This window comes from Apium graveolens, chromosome 5 (assembly GCF_009905375.1).
Source record: "Apium graveolens cultivar Ventura chromosome 5, ASM990537v1, whole genome shotgun sequence".
NCBI classification, from domain to species: Eukaryota; Viridiplantae; Streptophyta; class Magnoliopsida; order Apiales; family Apiaceae; genus Apium; species Apium graveolens.
Window position 1 is genome coordinate 6,873,364 of NC_133651.1, and position 20,110 is coordinate 6,893,473.

A 20,110-nucleotide genomic window follows, 5' to 3' on the forward strand; every position below is an offset into this window, starting at 1 on the left:
TCTGGAGAACCTGACAACTTTTATGTTCAGAAAATGTTCGTCTTTGGAAAGTCTGCTCATCCCTTTTGCTTTAAGCTTATTTGATCTTTTTTCAATCCTTGCAAGTTCTTCTGCATACTTCCTATCTCTTTCTTCTTTTTCTGCATTTGATCTGGCCGAGTACAACAGGCCAGATCAGTTCAAAGTCAGAAGGCAAAAAGAAGTTCGAAAAAACTGTTTGGGGACCGGTTTCCGAAGTGTGTTCAAGGGTTTAAACCCGAAGAACGTTCTAACATAAGAACACACTTGCATACTCTCTTTAAGTCCCCCCCCAGATAAAATAAAATTGCAAAAAAAAAGGGAAAGAAAAAAACATGGGTAGTGTGCCAAAGAGCACAATGCACCCGTGAAAACCCATAGGTCAAAAGAGAAAAATCTACTCTAGACGATACAAAGGTCCAAAAATGAGGCCTATCGAGTACCACTATAATTACAAATTGACATGCCATGAATTGAAAGTTTACAAAAGATTTGGAGACCTGCCGTCATGAAGAAAAGTATAAGCGCTGTAAGGTTGCTTAAAAGATTGAGATCCCACGTTGCCCGTCGCTGGAAATTTGCCTGAAAATAAAGTTGTAAAAAGTTATTTTGCTATGGTAGAAAATAGAAAAATATGACAGGAAGAGTGTGGGAATGTATTATATAAGAGGGTTAAACGACGCGACTCTTGCGTGCCATTGTCTAAGAGATGTTTGATTTAAAAATAACGGTCAAGATTTAAGATGTTTGATGATAACTGCTAACCTCGAGACAAGACAATTGTAATCATTAAAAGGTCATGACTCCTCAAGAGACGATCATCATAACTCTCCTTCGTCTATGTAGATTCCCAAGGAAGGGGGCTGCATTACTGGGCTGAAAAAGTACGTACATCTCCTAAATATTAGTTCAGTCGAATCCTGTGAACATGTTGAAAGCCCACTTCTCTTTGGACCGCTTAGCTTGCTTGGGCCGACATCAGAGGAAAAATAAGTGGGCCGAAGGATAGTCATCCCACATAGGAAGTTGCTCGTTCTGTGAGAGATTGAGGCATGGACGTGGTCTTCTAAGCCACAACGTCGACCTTTCTGATAGGCATAAAACCGGTTCCAACAATATCCAACAGTTTACAAAACTTTCAGTTAGGTATAAGTAGTTATGTTCGTCAGGTAAATCTCAAAATAATTAATTAATAATTTAAAATAAATAAATTAGTAATAGGTTATATATATGATTATATAATTTTACTTATAATTTAGATTTTTTTTTACTTAAATGAGTTAACTAAATAATTTTAAATAAAAATTATCTTAATTTGTGAGTTTTAAATTATAAAAATAATTTATAAATGAATATTTTAGAACTTAAATTAATTAAAAAATTAAAAGTTAAAATAAATCGAGAAAAAGTATGTCATTACTAACCTTCAACTTATAAGCTTTTAATTCATAAATTTAATTTATAAGTTGGGTTGATAAACATCAGTCGATAAGTTATTACGGGCTTATAAGTTGTAAGCGACTTAAAAGTGGGTGGCCAAACATGCCCTAATATGGTTGGATACGTAAATTAATCGGTAAACATTAAGGTGTCAGATGAGTGTTTGACAAGATCTTATATTTTTTTTAAAACCCTCAGTCGTACAATACATTTTGCTACGATTGAAAATAACAAATATAAACAATATTAACACTCATGACAATAACTAATATTTAAATTAAATAACAGTTTATCTGTGGTGTGCCCATGAGCACAAAATAAGCACAAACATTTATAACTTTTGTTTGTTTTGATTGATTTTCACTTCTTAATAGTGGTGAACCCCTTGCATTCACAATAATTACAACAATCAAAATACTTTAAATTTATAAATTTTAGTTCTTAACATGTATTCATTGACACACACTAGACAAACTCATTAAATAAATAGGGGTGTGATGACTACTGCAATTTAAGAAACTCAAATTGTTATCTAAATCATGATTGCAGATTTTGAAAATCGAAATTGAGATATCAATTTGTGGATTATCAGGTAATTTTTACTAATAAATTGACAAGTTTAAAAAATTATGCGCACAATGGAAAGAAGATTCCAAAAATTTTAGCAAACCCGTCTTGGTGAAAAGGAATGACTTTGGGGCAAGGAAAAGAATGGTATGTTGTGTGTGCAGTCCAATCCAATGTCATATGATGATTCCCAAAATAACGAAATAAATAAAGCTAGAATCGTGTATTATTCCCTCCCAAATTCCTACAGAGGTGGAGCCGTGCAATTTTAATAAATGCGCAGACTCCTAGATTTTTTTCTAAAAATTACCAATTTTGTTAATTAATCATCCGATTAATTATTTTAATATATTTTACCGATTTAATTTTATAATTCAATTAAATATTATACTGTTTTCTTACATTAATATATTTAGTATAATAAATTAATTATTTTTATATTTTATTAAACACATTCAATTAATACTCCGATTAATCAATATAATTAATTACTGATTATACGATTAATCATTAAAAAGTTAAAAATTGTTCTACCGAATAAGGCGATTTTTATTTCTTAGAACTACGACCGCTCTCTTTTTCTTTCTGTCATGTTAAGCTGCAGATTACTATTTGGCCAACTCTATTCTTTCTGAATCCGTATTTTTTAAAACGTCTAAGCTGATTTGTGCATATTTATTATAATTAAAACTGACAAAAATTTCTTGGTCAAATTTGAGCCGATGTCTCTATCTTTTCATGTGGCAAGCAAGAACAAAAAATTATAAGAGTGGAGGCGAAAGGCTCCCTTTTTAGTGATTGATGGGGTTGCCTTCATAAATCAGCTCACTTTATGAGTCTATCCCAAGTTTGCGTCGGTCATTATTTTTCATCTGTACCGTATAAATTACTGCTCTAAATTTGTGTGTTTGATTTTTAATTAACATTATTAACTATTAAAATTTATATCTATACTCTAATATAATAACCGTAATGGCTTGTATTTTAATTCAACGGTTATTCCTGTATTATGATTATTAAAAATAATTTAAAATAAAAATAAATAGTGTTATATACATGTTAACCTATTAAGGCTCCATTTGAGAGTGCAGTTAAAAACTGTTAAGAAAAAATACTGGTAGAAAAAGTAAGGAAAATTAGATGACTATTTGTTATTTTTTTTATTTTATGCATATTTTGAGATTGTTATTTTTTTTACTTTATGCATATATAAAAATTATGTTTTTGATAAGGTTTGAAGTGAAAGTGATAGCTACTTTACGCAAAAACTGAAAACAACCTTTTCCAAAAATACGAGGGCATTCTTTTGATAACAACAGCTTTTAAACCAAAAGTGTTTTTCCAGCAGTTTTTAGAATTTAGCAAACACTTTTTTGATAAATTTTCAGCAAAAAACTGTTGTAACTGTCTGCGACAACAATACCAGACGGGTCTAAATTGCTAAACTACTATATATAGTTCTCTTATTCCACTAAACTAAATACTAAATAATCTTGGTCATTGATTTTATTTTTAATCTAAATGTCCGTATATTTTATGTAGTACAACCAACCAAATATCATCTTATACTAATTATATATAAGATATAATTCTAGTAAACTAAACAGATAATAATATTAGGAATCATTTCTCAACCCGATAACAACTTAATTCAATTTCTAATTATAAACCCATACCCCCTTATGAATCAAACAACCCTTATTCTTATCAATTTCGTTCATGTTACTCGGGTGATCGTAATTATGTTAGAATCTGACCGGGCCGAAACCTATAACCAAAATACTAATATTTTGAGAACTGAATTGGCACCGTTCTTATGTAATAACAGAGTCATAACCAAAATTTTAATTTAGCTTTGATTCGTTGCTGAATTAACCGAATTTTTATGACATAATGATGATATGATATAATATAATATAGATAACAATATGTAAAATAAAAAATTATAATATATATATATATAGTTCAGTTCTTAGGATTTAAGGTGCTAAAGAACCGAACTAAATCGAGAACAAAAAAATTGAAAAAAAATTGGAAGTGAATCGAATCGGATCCAATAACAAACTAAAATGAAAATCAATTTCTATGTCGGTTCTGTTCAATTCTCGATTCTCGATAGCACGTAAAAATTTACCATTGACTTTTTTTCGATACGAAAGGACCTCGTATTCTAATTTTTGTCCGTTCACGGAAAATTATAACTACAATAGTTTGGTAGGGATCAATCTACATGGAGTCCAATATTGCCCAATCTCTCCCGATACTCATTTTTGTGAAAGGGTAAAACTGTCTTTTAGTTTAATGGTCATTTCATTCTCTGCGTGTAAAGGGGGACGATCATCCAGAGAAGAAAAGAATGAAGGGGGAAAAGTAGAAATAAAATGAATCTCGTTTTGTTACATCAAAAAAGAAAAAGGAGAATGAAAACAAAAAAGATAAAGAATCGTATGCGATTGGCATGTGGCTGTCCTACAAGATTGCATTGCTCGGTCGGCCGATCGATTACTCAAACTAAAGCAAAGCTAAAGTTTAGGGGTAACGTTTTTTTTATATTACTACAACTTTATTTTTCATTACATTATTGTACAACTTTAATGAAGTGTAAACCATCTTTTCTTGTGCTCGGCAGGACTACATTGAGTGTAATTATCAATGTCATCGATTTTAAGTCTTCATCATTTCACAATTTTAAATTATTGTAAATTATACTTTTCTTTGTTAACAATCTAAAGTAATTATGTGAGGACTAAAAATATTGTTTTTTATATTAGATAGTAAAAATTAAACGCGGGGCATGCGTCTTGCTCATCCCCACCATACATCCCCCATTTTTTTACCTTTTCTATATATATTTATTAATATTCAATTTAAAAATACGTATTAAGTTAGAATTTTAGTCAAAATTTTCATACTGCTAATCCTTTTACTTGGCCACAAAAAAATGATTTTTTTTATATATTTTTTTCTTATAAAAAGGATTTGCTATTGATGGAAAATATACATAATTTTTTTGTAAATTAATAGTACTTGTTAAATTAATAAGACTAATTAGCACTTTGCATCCCAAAATTTTGGCTGAATCTCAGTTTGATACTATTACTTTTAACCTTAACAGCTTGCATCCTAAACTTAAAAAACGGTGACTTTTTGCATCCCTTTGGTAGTTTTGCTGTTAAGTCAGACGTTAACGTTAATTGTCATGAGGACATTTTTGGTAATATTTTTATATTTCAGTTTGTATCCTGGAATTTTCCTCAAATCTTACTTTGCATCCTAGAGTTTTGTAATTCAGTTATAAAAAAATAATAGTAATTTCAAATTATCAAAAAATAAATCGAGTTATATTATTTTTTATGTTCACATTAGGATTTTAAAACTGTACCATTAGTTAATTTGGTCTATTTTATATAATTGTTTAATGCAGAATCTTTACTATATTTGTTGCATATTAAGGTCTAAAAGTCAATTTATAAAATTTTATGACTTACACAAAACTCATAAAATAATAATTAATTCAGTGTTATTTTCACAATTATAATATAACTGAAATCAGAAAGAAAATAGAGAGAAAGATGATTAAGAATTTTATAATATGATATTACTTTATTTATAAAATTTACAAATTATAAAAGCATAAGTTATTTATGAATTTAAATATATACTTTAGGTATTGTACAAGTAGATATCATATAATATTATATAATCTTGTTCGTTTAAATTAATTTACTATTTTATTTAAGTTACGCATATTTTATTTAGCTAATGATTATTTACTATTTTTTCTTAATTTAATACTCCATACGTCTCATAATGGCTATTACAAATTATAGAACCATAATTGATTTTTAAAATTTTCTTTTTTGTATAAAAAATTTAACATTAATTTTTTATTTGGAAGAAAAGATTTTAAAAAAATGAGGCAACTATATTTCATAAGAGTTTTAAAATGCGTGCCGAGCCCTCATATTCCAATGTAAAGAATTGGGTGAGATAGAGAGAATATTATACTTCGACTTATTATATTTCATTTTAAATTATATAAATTTGGAAAAAGAAAATTGAATTATTTTAGATAAATTTATTTATTTGTTTAAAATAATTGTGGGATGCAAAGTGTTATAGTTTAAAGTTATAGACCTAAAATGAGATTAAAGATAAAATATGGGATGCAGACTGTAATTTACGTTTGCATAAATTTTTTGAAAATATACATTACCAGAAATATCCCTATGACAATAACGTTAACGTCTCGTCAGAAACGTTAAACAGATGCTTATTGATGGTGTTTCTAAAGTTTGAGGTGCAAACTGTTTTAGTTTAAAATATTAAACCTGAAGTGAGTTTCAACCAAAGTTTTGGGATGCAAACTGCAAATTAGTCAAATAATAATCTCTCTAAATAATATTTTTCTTCGATTACGACTTGTTATAGTTCAAAAATGGCTAATTTTGATAAAATAATAAGAAAATATTTTTTTTTGAAATTTCTGTATAAAAATATAAACCAATAATATCATAAATTAATAATCCATAATAATTATAAAAATAAATTTATTTCAATTATATTATATATACTTTTTTTGTTACTTATATTTCATTAAAACTTAACATATTTTATTCTATTGAAAGATTCAAGTGTAATTTCCGAACTATTTCAAAAATTACGAAGTGTTAGTGCAAGATGACGTAGAGTCATTTTAACATCATTTTTTAGAATTAAATTAACACATGTGCGCTAAATATTATCGATTGATATTGAATTTCAAATTAATATAAATGAATTTAGATATAATACATAAATTATGATACTTTATTCACTTTATATTCTTAAAATTAAAATTTAATTTTGCTTAAATACCGAAAAATCTCTGTAAATTAATAATTCGATAAATTAATACCTCTTTAAAATCAGTTTCATCCATATTAATTTATAGAAATTTTACTGTATTTACTAAAAAAAAAAATTACATGAAAACATGGGTCATTTTCCGGAGTAAGGCCAACTCCAAGAGTGGCTTAAAGGTCCAAATTTGGACCGATTTCGGTCCAAATTCACCGAACAGTGGCCTAAATCTCGGTCCAAATTTGGACCGAGATTAAAATAATAGTTTTTAATATATTTCTTTTATTTTATTACATAAAATTTTGATTTCGGGTATTTATAAATGCAATTAACCGATATTAGGATATTATTATAATTTATTTATATAATAATTTAAATTAAAAAATATTTAAACATAATTAAATAAATATCATTACATTTCTTGAATTCAAATTTACGAATATCATTGCATTTATTAACGGTTTTCTTATAAAAATTATAACTAAATGTGTTTACTATTTTTCATATATATTTGAAATTTAATTAGAATTTTATTATTCATTTATTAACAATTTTAAAATAAAACAAGTAATTAATATTAATAATAAAATATAAAGATAATATCTTATATCATATAAAAATAATATATTTATTATTATAAAACTTTAAAATAATTAAATAAATATTTTGAGATTTGTATCGAAATTTAGACCAAACTATCGGAGTTGTAGAGGGGTTAATAAGGTTAACTGGGCAGGAGGGGACAGACTGTGTGGAAAAATAGCAGCCATGCAAAATGGAGCAAGTAAATGAGCACATGAGAAATGACAGAGTAACATAATTTAGTCAAAATTAGAAGCGGCAGTTTTACAAAATTATAATATTGTTTAACTTGTCATATGTGGTTGTAATTTTCTAACTAATACCAGAAAAGGTTCGAGTCCTACTTAGAATCACTTTCTGATTGTCTAGGAAACTTTAATATTCCTTCTAGATTTCATTTTAAATATATTTTTTTAATAAAACTATACATTTGTTTTGTAGTAGTAAACTAAAACAAATTGATGCTCATGGAGTTTTGTGTTTTGGGGAGCTGGGTGCTAAAGGAACATGTGTGCTTTGAGGAATCTGGGGAGAGTTGTTTTTTAAGGTTTGTCTTCATTGGAATTAGGTTAGTTGTATTGTTATTTTTTTAATAACTGGTGAATTATTTGATAAATAATTAATGTGTGCTTAGAAGGAATGTAGAGAATTTTTGTATTTTAAATTGTAAGGCTAGTCTTTGGGGGTATTAGGTAAGATGTATTGTTATATTACTTAATAGTTAATTGTTTGGTAAATAAATAATAATCTAAATTATACATAGAGTGGAACAACATTTTGGAATTTAAGCACCAAAAGATCATACATAATCAAGAATGAAATATTAATTAGTTTAAAAATTCATATTTTAGACCAACGTATAAAATATCTAGCTCAAAGTGATGTTTTTCTTCCTGTGCACGTCATAAATTCGAATCTCGCTAACCCTTAAATTATTAGAAAAAATACATATAAATGGCTTTATGTATCAATTTTAATCTTATCTACTGTAAAATGAAAAGCATATGAGCGGCAGGAAGAGTAGATTCCCATTACCATCAGTTTCAAGTCTTTTCTTTTTATTTTCTGTCTGATTAAATTATGTTCATATAAGCCAGGTCCCCACCACAGTACAGGTCTTTCTTTACTGATATAGAACTACATTTACTATGCATTCTATATTTTAAGTAAATAAATTGACAATTCTTTACAATTTTAAGTACTAATCATCTAATAATAGCATGTTCATGTATCATGTTGTGCTGTTTACAAGTCATAAATCTGAAAAAGCAATTTCCAGTTTAGTGAAATATATGCAACTTATTTAATTTTAATAGTACAAAGAATAAAGAATCAAAGTGCAAGCAGTGCTGACATCGGAAGCAGAGCATCCAGATCTTGCAGCTCTTAGAAGCTTCCCCTCTGAGTCCATTATCTCTCTCCCTCTCTCTCTCTCTCTGATGAGAGTAGTTGTAGTGAAACAAAAGAGAGTCAATCTGGAAGCACAATTCTAGCAAGTCTAGGCATGGTGAAACAAAAAACATAAAACAAGCCCAGATTAACACAACAAACAATGAGTCCATATTTTCACTTACTGTCATTGGTTACTATTTTTGTGACTGTCCAACCAACAATTGGCACACTGCCCAAGATTCAAGATTTGGTTTTTGGAATCAACACCAATCATAGGAGAATTTTGCACCAACCATTGTTTCCAGTAAGTTCTAATCCTCCCCCGCCAGCTCTAGAACCGCCACCGCCGCCTCCCAGCACGGACTTTCCTAACCCAGACCAGCCATTCTTCGCAGAAGTCCCTGCTGGAAAGACACCGGATCAGGCACAAGTTCCACCAGTACCATCCAATGGGACTGCGGTTTCGAACCCTATGGCCACTCAGCCTTCCAAGCCTACCAAAAAAGTAGCAATTGCAATTTCAGTTGGAATTGTTACACTTGGAATGTTGTCTGGATTGGCATTTTATCTATACAAGCACAGATCAAAACATGTTGATGAGTCCCAGAAGCTTGTTGGAGGGAATCAACAAAGAGTGAATGATGATTCAAGAATGCCACCATCCACTTTCCTCTATATTGGTACTGTTGAGCCTTCTAGTCAGAGGACAGTTAGCAGCAGTGAGACCAATGGATCACCTTATCATAAACTGAATTCGATAAAAAGATCGGATCGATATAGGCCAAGTCCTGATCTTCAGCCACTTCCACCACTTAGTAAGCCTCAACCTCCACCAACGATGAATTCTCCTCCGGCTATGTCATCTTCCGACGAAGAAAGTCATGAGTCCATATTTTATACACCCCAAGGCTCCTCTGTCAGCAATGAAGAAGTATTCTCAACTAGTTCTCGTCGGAGTCGTTCGAGCAATAAGACTGGCCTAATGCCTCACTCAAAAAGTGAACCTCATGTTACTAGCCCTGTTCCTCATTCCAAGAGAACTTCACCAAAATCACGCCTTTCTGCTTCGTCCCCCGACACAAAACTCGTGATTATACCATCAATTAAACAGCCTCCACCACCTCCTCCGCAACCCCCACCACCACCGCCATCAGTAGCTCCCTTTTGGTCAATAAAGCAACAAAATCAAGTTCAACCAACACATACATATGCTCCCAGAAGGGCAAAATTTTCGGCACCACCTCCAGCACCGGATCTTTCTAGCCTTACTTCAGAAAGCAAACAATCTAAACATACATTAGATATTCCAACTACACGAAACCCTCCTCCACCTCCGCCACCTCTTCCCCCACTACTCGCAAGACCAAAGCAGTCGGTTCCTTCACAAACACCTGCCCCCTTGATGGCTTTGCAGCAATTGACAAAATCAACTCCTGCCCCGAAACCTTACCCTGAAATGGAGACAACAAAATCAGTTGACGAAGATAATAATGTTGCCAATTCTTCAGAGAAAATCGATGCTGATGATGATGGATCAAAACCGAAACTAAAGCCTCTGCACTGGGACAAAGTTAGAGCAACCTCCGACAGAGCCACGGTTTGGGACCAATTGAAATCAAGTTCCTTTCAGTGAGTAGCCTTAAACTCATATTTCAATCTTAAATGCAGATAAACAGTCTCTAATTAATAAATTACTTTTCTCGTGTGCAGAGTGAATGAAGACATGATAGAATCTCTTTTTGGTGCTACTTCTGCAAATTCAAGTTCAATACCAAAAGAAACAGCGAGAAAATCAGTAATCCCTGCAATCCAACACGAGAACAGAGTTTTGGACCCGAAGAAGTCTCAGAACATTGCAATACTGTTAAGAGCATTAAATGTGACACGAGATGAGGTTACAGAAGCACTTCTAGATGGTATGGATTTTCTCTTCCTCATGTTCAATTAGTTCCTAATTAAATAGCTATAGAAATATGGACAGAAATTACGGAATGTTAATAATGATAAAAATCACTCCTTAATATCACCGAAAAGAAACCATCAGTGATTTCAATCTCCATACAAGAGAGCTAATATGTGGCTATAATAATACTATAAGAGTATATGCACATATTAAGTAATAATACTGATAGCGTAATTCTGCAGTGTTAACTTTCATTCCCTATTTCGCATTATTATAAATAGTCTTCCATGCTGTTTTATAAGTATCTTTTCACATTATCAAAGTAATTCAGATGATATGTTGTTCTGTAACCCAGTTATGAGTCTTATATAGAACACCTCTAATGTTGCAAGTGAAATTGCTAACAGAAAAACTAATTGCTAGACTACTAGGTACGTTTCTCCATAAAATAGCATTCTTTGGGCCGCTTTTCTCCACGACGGTGAAATATCTCTACCATCTTTTTGCCAAAGCGTGTATTCTAAATCAGAGTACCATTTTACTGTTCGAATTGAACAGCTATCAGGAGCTGTATGTCTCCCGCGGAAACAAATTTAACAAGATATCTGAAACTGATCCAAACTTTTCTTAGCTTACACAGAAGATAATAGAACTTAAAGAAATTCGAAGTTTACTCTCTGTGTTACTTTTGATATAGACCTAATAGTCTCAATTGTCATTTGATAGATTATTGGATCATTCATATGTAAATATCAACACAAATGACAGGTACTGTAGATGACATATAAGGGTGAAGAGTTAACTTTTCATAGCTATACTAAAATTAATATTTCAAGCTTATTTTTATCCTTGAGAAAAAACTCCTCAGCCAAATAATACTTGAGCAAAGTAAATTGGCATGAAAGAAGAACACTTGCCATTAATCCCATACCCTGAGAACCGTTACCTATCCAGGTCATGCAAGTGACTTAACCCCATGTGTGTATAGTAAGAAATGAGAACACAGTGTCAATTAATTTTTTAGAGGAATGCATGAATAATATAACAGACAGGTCAATGTTCACGTTTCCTCACCAAATTATTATTTGCATCTGTGCAACAGGAAATCCAGAAGGCTTAGGCCCTGAGCTTTTGGAAACTTTGGTGAAGATGGCTCCAACTAAAGAAGAAGAGATCAAACTTAGAGATTATAAAGGTGACATGTCAAAACTAGGGTCTGCAGAGCGTTTTCTCACGGCGGTTCTCGATGTCCCATTTGCCTTTAAAAGAGTGGAAGTCATGCTATATAGAGCAAATTTCGATACAGAAATAAAATACTTACGGGATTCCTTTAAAACCCTGGAGGTACTAACAACCTCTAAACATATATACCCACTACTAGATCGTCAAATTTGTCTTCTGTACAAGTTTTGTTGTTTTTAATAGTAAATGCTAATTCGCTCATTATGTAAACATTCATCAGGCAGCAAGTGAAGAGTTAAAGAACAGTCGATTATTCCTCAAACTTCTTGAAGCTGTTCTAAGGACAGGAAATCGCATGAATGTTGGGACTAATCGTGGTGATGCTATAGCTTTTAAACTTGATACACTGTTGAAATTATTAGATATAAAAGGAACGGATGGGAAAACTACATTGCTCCACTTTGTGGTCCAAGAGATCATCAGGTCAGAAGACAAAGGTTCTGATTCTACAAATGAGATTGCTCCGCATAAAGTTAACTCGGGACCAAAGGAACAAGATTTTAAGAAGCAAGGACTACAGGTTGTTGCAGGGTTGGGCAGAGAGCTGGGCAATGTAAAGAAAGCAGCAGGAATGGATGCAGATGTCCTGAGCGGCTATGTTTCAAAGCTTGAAATGGGACTTGATAAAGTTAGAATGGTTTTGCAATATGCAAAGCCAGATATGCAAGGAAAGTTCTTTGAGTCGTTAAAAATATTTCTAAGAGAGTCAGAGGAGGAAATTGTTAAAATCAAGTCAGAAGAAAGAAAAATTTTGTTGCTGGTGAAAGAAGTGACAGCATATTTTCATGGTGACACTGTAAAGGAGGAAGCCCATCCGTTTAGAATTTTCATGATTGTGAGAGATTTCCTCTCCATACTTGATAATGTTTGCAAGGAAGTGGGAAGGATGCAGGATCACACAGTGGTGGGCTCTGCAAGATCATTTAGAATACCTGCAACAGCATCATTGCCAGTACTAAACAGATACAATATTCGTCACGATAGAAGTTCAGATGAAGAAAGCTCATCACCATGAGAACATGTGCACATGATGCACTGGAGTCTCATCACCGGACATTTAAAGGTCCATCGCTCCCATGAAACATAATTGGCATATAAACGAGTAACCTGATTGTACAGAAGGAGTTTTTTGGCGATCAAGAGGACTATTCACATGCATACAAGTCCTCTACTGAATTCTGGTCCTTGTTTACGAGAACTAAACGCAGAATGAGGACTGATAGTTACAGATTCCATTTCAAATAAAATTACGAGTAGGGTGACAAAGTACAGAGTTACTTGCACCGACGAGATTATAGTATAAAAGGTTATTATATTTCATATATACAAGATCATAGTTAAGTTAGTCTTCTCATTTACTTTTACACCTTCTACATCATGAAGCATCACATGCTATAATATGAATTTAGAGCCCTCAATTATTTTATCTAGCATAAGGATATGTTAAATGTGAGATATGATCCAGCTAAAAGCCTTCATCCAAAGACCTTACGGTTTTAGGAAAGCCGATAACTTAACATAATAACAAACCTGCTAACTTAACAAGATACTCATTCACTTTAATAATCTATTTATTCGATAAGCATAATTTTCATAATACTGTAGTTTCTATGATCTTAGAGTAGGCAAGCCAGAATACTGTAAAATGGAAAGATATGCAAGTTTAACAAATTGAACACCAAGTGACTGATAAAATGCCACTTCCATAGGAGACTAAATATAAGGTATGATTGTGCACATGAAGTCATGTAATGATGAAAACATGTACATGTTTAAGGTAACGTGAGACATTTATATTATAGTATGTACGATGAACATGAGTATACACATGATTTAACATTTGCTTACCCATATCCCTCCGTGTTTGCTGATTATTACCGGATCAAAATGCTGAAGTGTGATTCTCTTTTGGGGGTTGGGGAGGGGGAATGGGGAATAGTGCAAGGTATACAATTTCTAAAGTTTATTATTAGTTCAGAACAAGTTAAAATTATAGAAATTTGTATTTAGTGTGTGATCATGGGCACACCATAGAAAAACCATTATTATTATAAATCAGGGTATTGGAAAATGGTACGAAATTATCGTTGCATTCACGTTATAAATTTATCGGCGTTATAAATTTATCGCGGGATCTGAAAATCTAAGAAGTACTATGTTTACAAGTTTTTGCGTAAAGTCTATTGACACGTGTAACAACTAATCTATGAAAAATTATCTATCATTAATTGAAAACTTTCACGAGGGGAATTTTAGTATTGTCCTGCAGGAATAAAAAACTTTTATAGATGTGAAATTTAAGTATCTCCGAATGATCACAAATGAATGAATATGCATGAAATGATATACACTCCAAGGAACTGCGATAGATCTTGAGAACATATATTACATGGGATCGAAATCTATGAGCATTATCATCACTTTTGGTACTATGAGTCTATGACATTATAATTGCCTTTAAGGCTTGACATGAAGAAGAACTTGGAGTGTTACTGGAACGCTAAGATCTCATAAATATGCCACAAATAACATTTCTGCAACCAAATTTTGTACATTATATTACACAGGCTGTTATTTTAGATATCTCTAGCCCTCACGTAAATGCCAATGAAAAGTATGGAGCTCCTGTAATGCTCCTTGTTCTCACTATCTTTCTTACCAATATACGCCACTTAATATCGTCCTTCTTGTTCTTGCTCTGCATCTCTATCCTATACTTCAAATTTCTGCAATACGGATGAGTTCATCAGATTCGAGAGAACAAGAAACAAGAGACGTGAGTTTGACATAGAAGCAATCAAAAAAAGAAAAAGAAAAAACTAGAGTGCTATCAAAGAGTTCATCACACTAGGCTGCTGAAGTTAAATTCTCAAAATGGCCTACAACATGCTGTGGGAGAGGTAAAGGAGAAGATCTAATGAAGAAACAAGACTAAATAAAAATAGAAATAGCAAAATACCCACCTGCACAAAGGAACCCTACAAATATCTGAATCAGCACAAAGACGAGAGTGTAACTCTAGCAGCTGCCACATTCTCTTGCAATGTTTGCAGCCACCGGGGACTCTTAGTTTGCATCTTGATAGGTGACGGAAAAGAGCTTCTAATCCTTTACAAGACTCGTACTGGCAGGGCATCTGATTCTTTTGAATAACCTTATCATAGGGACCAATGGTTTGGCAACCATCCCTACATATATGAACAAGTGCTTCCATTGCATCATACAATTGTACAAATATCTTTCTGTTCTTCATCTTTATTCTCTTCTCCTTTCGGGCCTGTAATATAAGTCATTAATATTAAAAAAAAACAAATGTATGAATGATGTAGACGCTTTAACACGAGTAGCTATGACATATCACGAAGGAGAAAAAATTTCATACAGCATCGTCATATATCATAGACCCTAAAAGTTCGTCCTCTAGAATTGGGTGACTCTCCTTCATCACTTGCCATCCTTCAGAGGCAGCAACAGCCTTCAAGTTTTTTATGATGAAGCGGTGGCAAATGAGGGTCAGTCGAGGGGCATCACACAAAAGTGCAAGTTGAAGGATGTCAATTGCATTCTCAGTGGTTAGAAATCCATTTTCTAGCTGCCTTTCACAAATTTGCTTTAAACGGGGAACCACATAAGCGTGAGACAGTACCAACAAAGATAAGATATGCTCCATCAACTCTGCTCGTTCATAGCTGCAAGAAGAAATTTTACCTATTTAGCGAAGAACACTGTCAATTTGCATAATTAAGGCTTATAATTAGTTATACATAATTGCTCCATCGACTTAAACTGGCATCGTAGCGGAGGATCTTAATTAGAAGCCAAAAATTATTACAAAAATGTAGTTAACAAATTCATGTTGCAGATGGTAAACTTTGAAAGAATCTTAGTGGGAAAATCTTTACCAGGACGAGTACAAAAAGCGAACAAAAACTCGAACTGCCTCGTGTGCTACACCACGAATTGAGATTGATTTCTGTTGGCCTCTGCCTTTTCTTGAGATTATTCTTTGTCGGCCTTTGCCCTTTGATTGGTTTAGCATATGTCTTAAAACAGGAGAAGCCATTCCCTATTAATAACATTCGCTTAGTAAATGTGATGTGTAAAGACTAAAGGTTCAATAATACGAACAAACAGAGCAAGTACAGATAACGCATCTAACAGGCTGATAAGCTCAATGCAAGCACGGTTTCATTCAAGAACCAAATAAAATTAGAGATCAGACCGATCAAGTGAATATGAAACAATACATTTAGCCCTACAAGAAACAGATATTTACAAGATGAGATTACAAGCTCACTTGAAGCACTAATTATCCAAAAAAACATAATATAATGCTCTAGAGTCTAGATGTGCACCCGTGCAGGACACACAAGTAAACGATGTACAGTTTTTGTCCTATCAATCGGCTTTACGGTATTACGTCTTCTTCATTTGTGTGTGTCAAACATTCATATAATCTTAATTGATATTCTTATAATACATATCTGCGTAGAAGAACTCTCATTTTACTGAAAAGAAGAAGTTACAGAACTTACAAGAATACTAGCGTGTGCATAGATGATATTACCACTATCTGTATTGATCAAGATGTCTGCTCTATAACCTTCATCAAAGAGACGATCCCACATGTTCGGTGTAGGTTTGCAAGCAAAGTTGTTCCCTGATGAGCAGCCCATAATTTTCTGCTTTGAACTATAGCTGGCAGTCATTCTACCAGGTAATGGAGGCGGAAATGGCATCTCTTTCTTAGAATTTAGGACTGATCTACAACTGCTGTCCATCTTTGACCAAATGTTAAGACCCCTCCTGCAGAACTATAAGGCTAATCCGATAAGTCCTAGGTTCTGAAATACGCAGATGGTAATTTCACAAAATCGACAAAGTTTGTTCAAATCAACAATGATAAAAAGCAAATTTAACAGGGATTAGTTCCTCTAAACCAGATGTATAAGCTGTTATAATGTCAGATAACCATTTTCACATGCAATTTGTCTGCTAATGTATCTAGTGTAGTTTGCTAAACAATGCAAGTAGATAAGTAAAGTATCCAGGTTGGAAGAATCCTAAGCAGCAATTATTGGTTAAAACTTGTGATCTTTAAAAAAAACATGGCAAATAGATAACAGCAACCATTTTCAGATCAAGTTTGAAAAGTAATCAAGATTCAAGAAGCAACAACATGGTGAGAACAAAACAAACTAATAGTGTATCCCTTAATCCAACATCTTTATCATATCAGCACAGAAAAAAGATGTTAAATTATACAAATATATGGTCTTCATCTACACAAACAACTATGTGGAAATATATAGGTATTTATATGAAGATCAAAAGTTACCTTTACAGAAAATTTGCAGAAGGCTGATCCTAGACTTGAAGTTGGAATGTTGGTGAATTATATAACATAAGCTGGTTTAAAAATGCACCAGATATTTAAATATGTTACACTAATTTCACCAAAGCAATAACCCTGTTCAGAAACACAATTTAGCAACCCTCTAATGACTTCCAAATCAAATAAAAATATATATGCCTCTGCCTCTAAACTAGAAACTGTCTGCAAAATTGGAAAGAAAAATGATAATTAACAATTACAAGGGGCTATTTAACATTATCTAAAAATCTCTCTCCCCCTCTCTCTCTGGGACCTCAATGTCAATATGATTTTGGGTAGAGATATATGTGAAATAAATCACACAAAAACCCTCACAAATCCAAAATGAAAATTTAGGCACAGCCGCCCAGGGAGAGAGACGAGATTTTTTTTATGTACAAACAGCTAAAACATACAGATTATATAATTTAACATGAATGCCATGTCTATAAATATAAATGCAAAGTGCAGATGAATGAAATGATATGTTTGTGTAACAGCTCACATGCAATCAAACGATTCAACCTACACCGTCTAATTTTTACAACTCTTGGTGCATTTATTTTTTTTCAATTATTTTTTTTTAATTTTTGTTATGCAGTAAATATTAACGGTCTATTATTGTGCCGTGCATGATACACGCGGTTCCCGCGATTTTTGACCTTGGCGTCAGACAAGCTGATGTTAAACAAACAGTACTTCTCAAATGTATGTACGTTTGATGTGTATCAAACGCTGGATTGTCTTTGTCTCCGGTTTGGATTTGGATCAGACCCTTTTGATAGTATATATAGCTTCTAGAAGGACATCCCCGTACTCCTGAGCACATGAAACACATTCTCAAACACGTTAATGAAGAAGCAGCTGTACCACTGTTCTTTCTCCAACTCTATATTTCTACTTTATTGTCATTTTCCTCACATAAGAACAGATGTAATGAATGGACTGTAGTAGCAGAGTTGTATTCCTTGTCTTTTTTTAAGTAGTTTGTTATGCTATGTTGACTATCTAGGGGAATGTATGGGCTATATAGAGAACTTTGTAGTAGTATCTGGGGGACAAGATTGATAATATTTTGAGATCTATTTTTCAGGTTCTTCAATTCTTTTTTTCACTCTCTGCAATTCAGATTTCTTTCATGGTATCAGAGCCGCAAGAGTGCATATTGTAGAATTAGGAAGTCCTGTATCTTTCAATCTTCTTTATCTAGTCTTTTCTTACTGAAGTGTTCATTTCTTGACTCACAGTAAATGACCATCACCAGCAAATTTTCTTTTGCTGATATGCAAAACCCTCTTTTCCTTCATCCCTCAGATGGTCCACTCTCGATTAGTGTGACTAAACTTCAAGGTTCTTCTGATTATCGAACATGGCGCACGTCTATGGAGATTCAGCTGGCATCAAAACAAAAACTGGGATTTGTTGAAGGAACAGAGATCAAAAGCACAACAGACACCACTGATGCTCTACAGTGGGAAACATGTAATAACATGGTGATTTCGTGGCTCTATAATAATGTTTGTGATTCTATAAAACAGTCTGTGCTATTTGTAAACTCCGCTTCAGAGATCTGGAAATTAGTAGAGAAGCGCTTTCAACTCAGCAATGGGTCCAGAAAATACAAACTCAGCAAAGATCTTTATAGCCTCAAACAAAATGGAAAGCCTTTGGTGGAGTATTATACAACCTTGAGTGCATTATGGGAAGAGCTGGAAGCCATGAATGATTTACCCAAGGTCACTACTACTACAGCTGAAATGACTGCTTTATTGAAGGCCATCCAAGTACAAAAGGATGAGTCCAAACTATTTCAGTTTTTGAATGGCCTAGATGAGGTCTTTGGGCCACAGAGGAGTCAATTACTGATGTCGTCTCCACTACCTAGTGTAGAAATGGCGTGTGCAGCAATCCAGCAAGAGGAGTCCCAAAGAGACGTCCTTCACAACCTCAAGAACAACGATGATGATATATCAGCTATGTTTAGTCGAGGGAATCAAATCATACCAGAAAAATCTGTCATGTGCACTGCTTGTAAAAGAAAAGGCCATACAGCAGATGTCTGTTGGACTGTCACGGGATACCCTAAGTGGCACTACAAATCCTTAAGAACATCTGCAAGAGGGGGAGGCTCTCCTGGAAGGTGGAATAGTCAAAGAAATGCTAGTCTAAGATCTGCTAATGTGGCTCAAATAACAGCAGGAGGCAAAGGGGAGACATCAAATGTAGTCATTACTCATCAACAATTTGAGCAGCTCCTCAAACTCATTCCTGGAAATGCAACAGGACAAACTGAGGAAGAAAATGATACTCCTTTCTCAGGTATGATAACGTGTGGTGCTGCTGAATCCAAAATCCAAGAATGGATTGTAGATTCAGGACCATCAGACCATATGACTTGCTCTCTTAATTTGCTGCACAATATTAGACCTGCACTCCTTCATATGACAATTAAACTTCCAACCGGTAGTACAACCAGCATCACACATATAGGTGATACAGTTTTAAGTTGTGGAATTCCATTATTCAATGTGTTGTTTGTGCCACAATTCACACACAATTTGCTCTCTGTCACAAAACTGGGAAAAGATAACAAGTGCGAAGTCATGTTTAAAGATGCTAAGTGCTTTGTGACTAAATCAGATTCTAAGGCCATTGTGGGTGTAGGGTACCTTAAGAATAACTTGTATTATCTTGGTAATTCTTCTGTTCTTCATACGTCCGAGGTTAGCATCAATAGCATCTCAATTTAA

The 20,110-nt window shown here is 33.2% G+C and overlaps 3 protein-coding genes across 3 annotated transcripts; 2 read left to right on the forward strand and 1 right to left on the reverse strand.

Annotated features, from left to right (window-relative positions):
• Nucleotides 1-8,680: 8,680 nt before the first annotated feature.
• LOC141662126 (formin-like protein 6) lies at nucleotides 8,681-13,340 on the forward strand. Its single transcript, XM_074469175.1, has 4 exons — nucleotides 8,681-10,470; nucleotides 10,552-10,757; nucleotides 11,847-12,088; nucleotides 12,207-13,340. The coding sequence occupies exons 1-4, from the start codon at nucleotides 9,002-9,004 to the stop codon at nucleotides 12,999-13,001; spliced, it is 2,712 nt and encodes a 903-aa protein (XP_074325276.1). The 5' UTR covers nucleotides 8,681-9,001; the 3' UTR covers nucleotides 13,002-13,340.
• A 1,007-nt stretch (nucleotides 13,341-14,347) lies between these two features.
• LOC141662128 (BTB/POZ and TAZ domain-containing protein 4-like) lies at nucleotides 14,348-17,858 on the reverse strand. Its single transcript, XM_074469176.1, has 6 exons — nucleotides 17,325-17,858; nucleotides 16,522-16,800; nucleotides 15,889-16,052; nucleotides 15,369-15,675; nucleotides 14,950-15,263; nucleotides 14,348-14,712 (listed from the first exon to the last, which is right to left on the reverse strand). The coding sequence occupies exons 2-6, from the start codon at nucleotides 16,765-16,767 to the stop codon at nucleotides 14,580-14,582; spliced, it is 1,164 nt and encodes a 387-aa protein (XP_074325277.1). The 5' UTR covers nucleotides 16,768-16,800; nucleotides 17,325-17,858; the 3' UTR covers nucleotides 14,348-14,579.
• A 752-nt stretch (nucleotides 17,859-18,610) lies between these two features.
• LOC141659703 (uncharacterized) lies at nucleotides 18,611-20,110 on the forward strand. Its single transcript, XM_074466631.1, has one exon. The coding sequence runs from the start codon at nucleotides 18,611-18,613 to the stop codon at nucleotides 20,108-20,110; it is 1,500 nt and encodes a 499-aa protein (XP_074322732.1).

Excerpts from the sequence above, each read along its gene's own strand:
- LOC141659703 (XM_074466631.1), top strand. The coding sequence starts at position 18,611 with ATGACCATCACCAGCAAATTTTCTTTTGCTGATATGCAAAACCCTCTT.
- LOC141662128 (XM_074469176.1), bottom strand. The coding sequence starts at position 16,767 with ATGGACAGCAGTTGTAGATCAGTCCTAAATTCTAAGAAAGAGATGCCA. Across the intron at positions 16,053-16,521 it reads ATGCACACGCTAGTATTCTT|GGAATGGCTTCTCCTGTTTT; the intron begins GTAAGTTCTGTA and ends TGTTATTAATAG. Across the intron at positions 14,713-14,949 it reads TGTAGGGTTCCTTTGTGCAG|AAATTTGAAGTATAGGATAG; the intron begins GTGGGTATTTTG and ends TCCGTATTGCAG.
- LOC141662126 (XM_074469175.1), top strand. The coding sequence starts at position 9,002 with ATGAGTCCATATTTTCACTTACTGTCATTGGTTACTATTTTTGTGACT. Across the intron at positions 10,471-10,551 it reads TTGAAATCAAGTTCCTTTCA|AGTGAATGAAGACATGATAG; the intron begins GTGAGTAGCCTT and ends TCTCGTGTGCAG. Across the intron at positions 12,089-12,206 it reads ATTCCTTTAAAACCCTGGAG|GCAGCAAGTGAAGAGTTAAA; the intron begins GTACTAACAACC and ends AACATTCATCAG.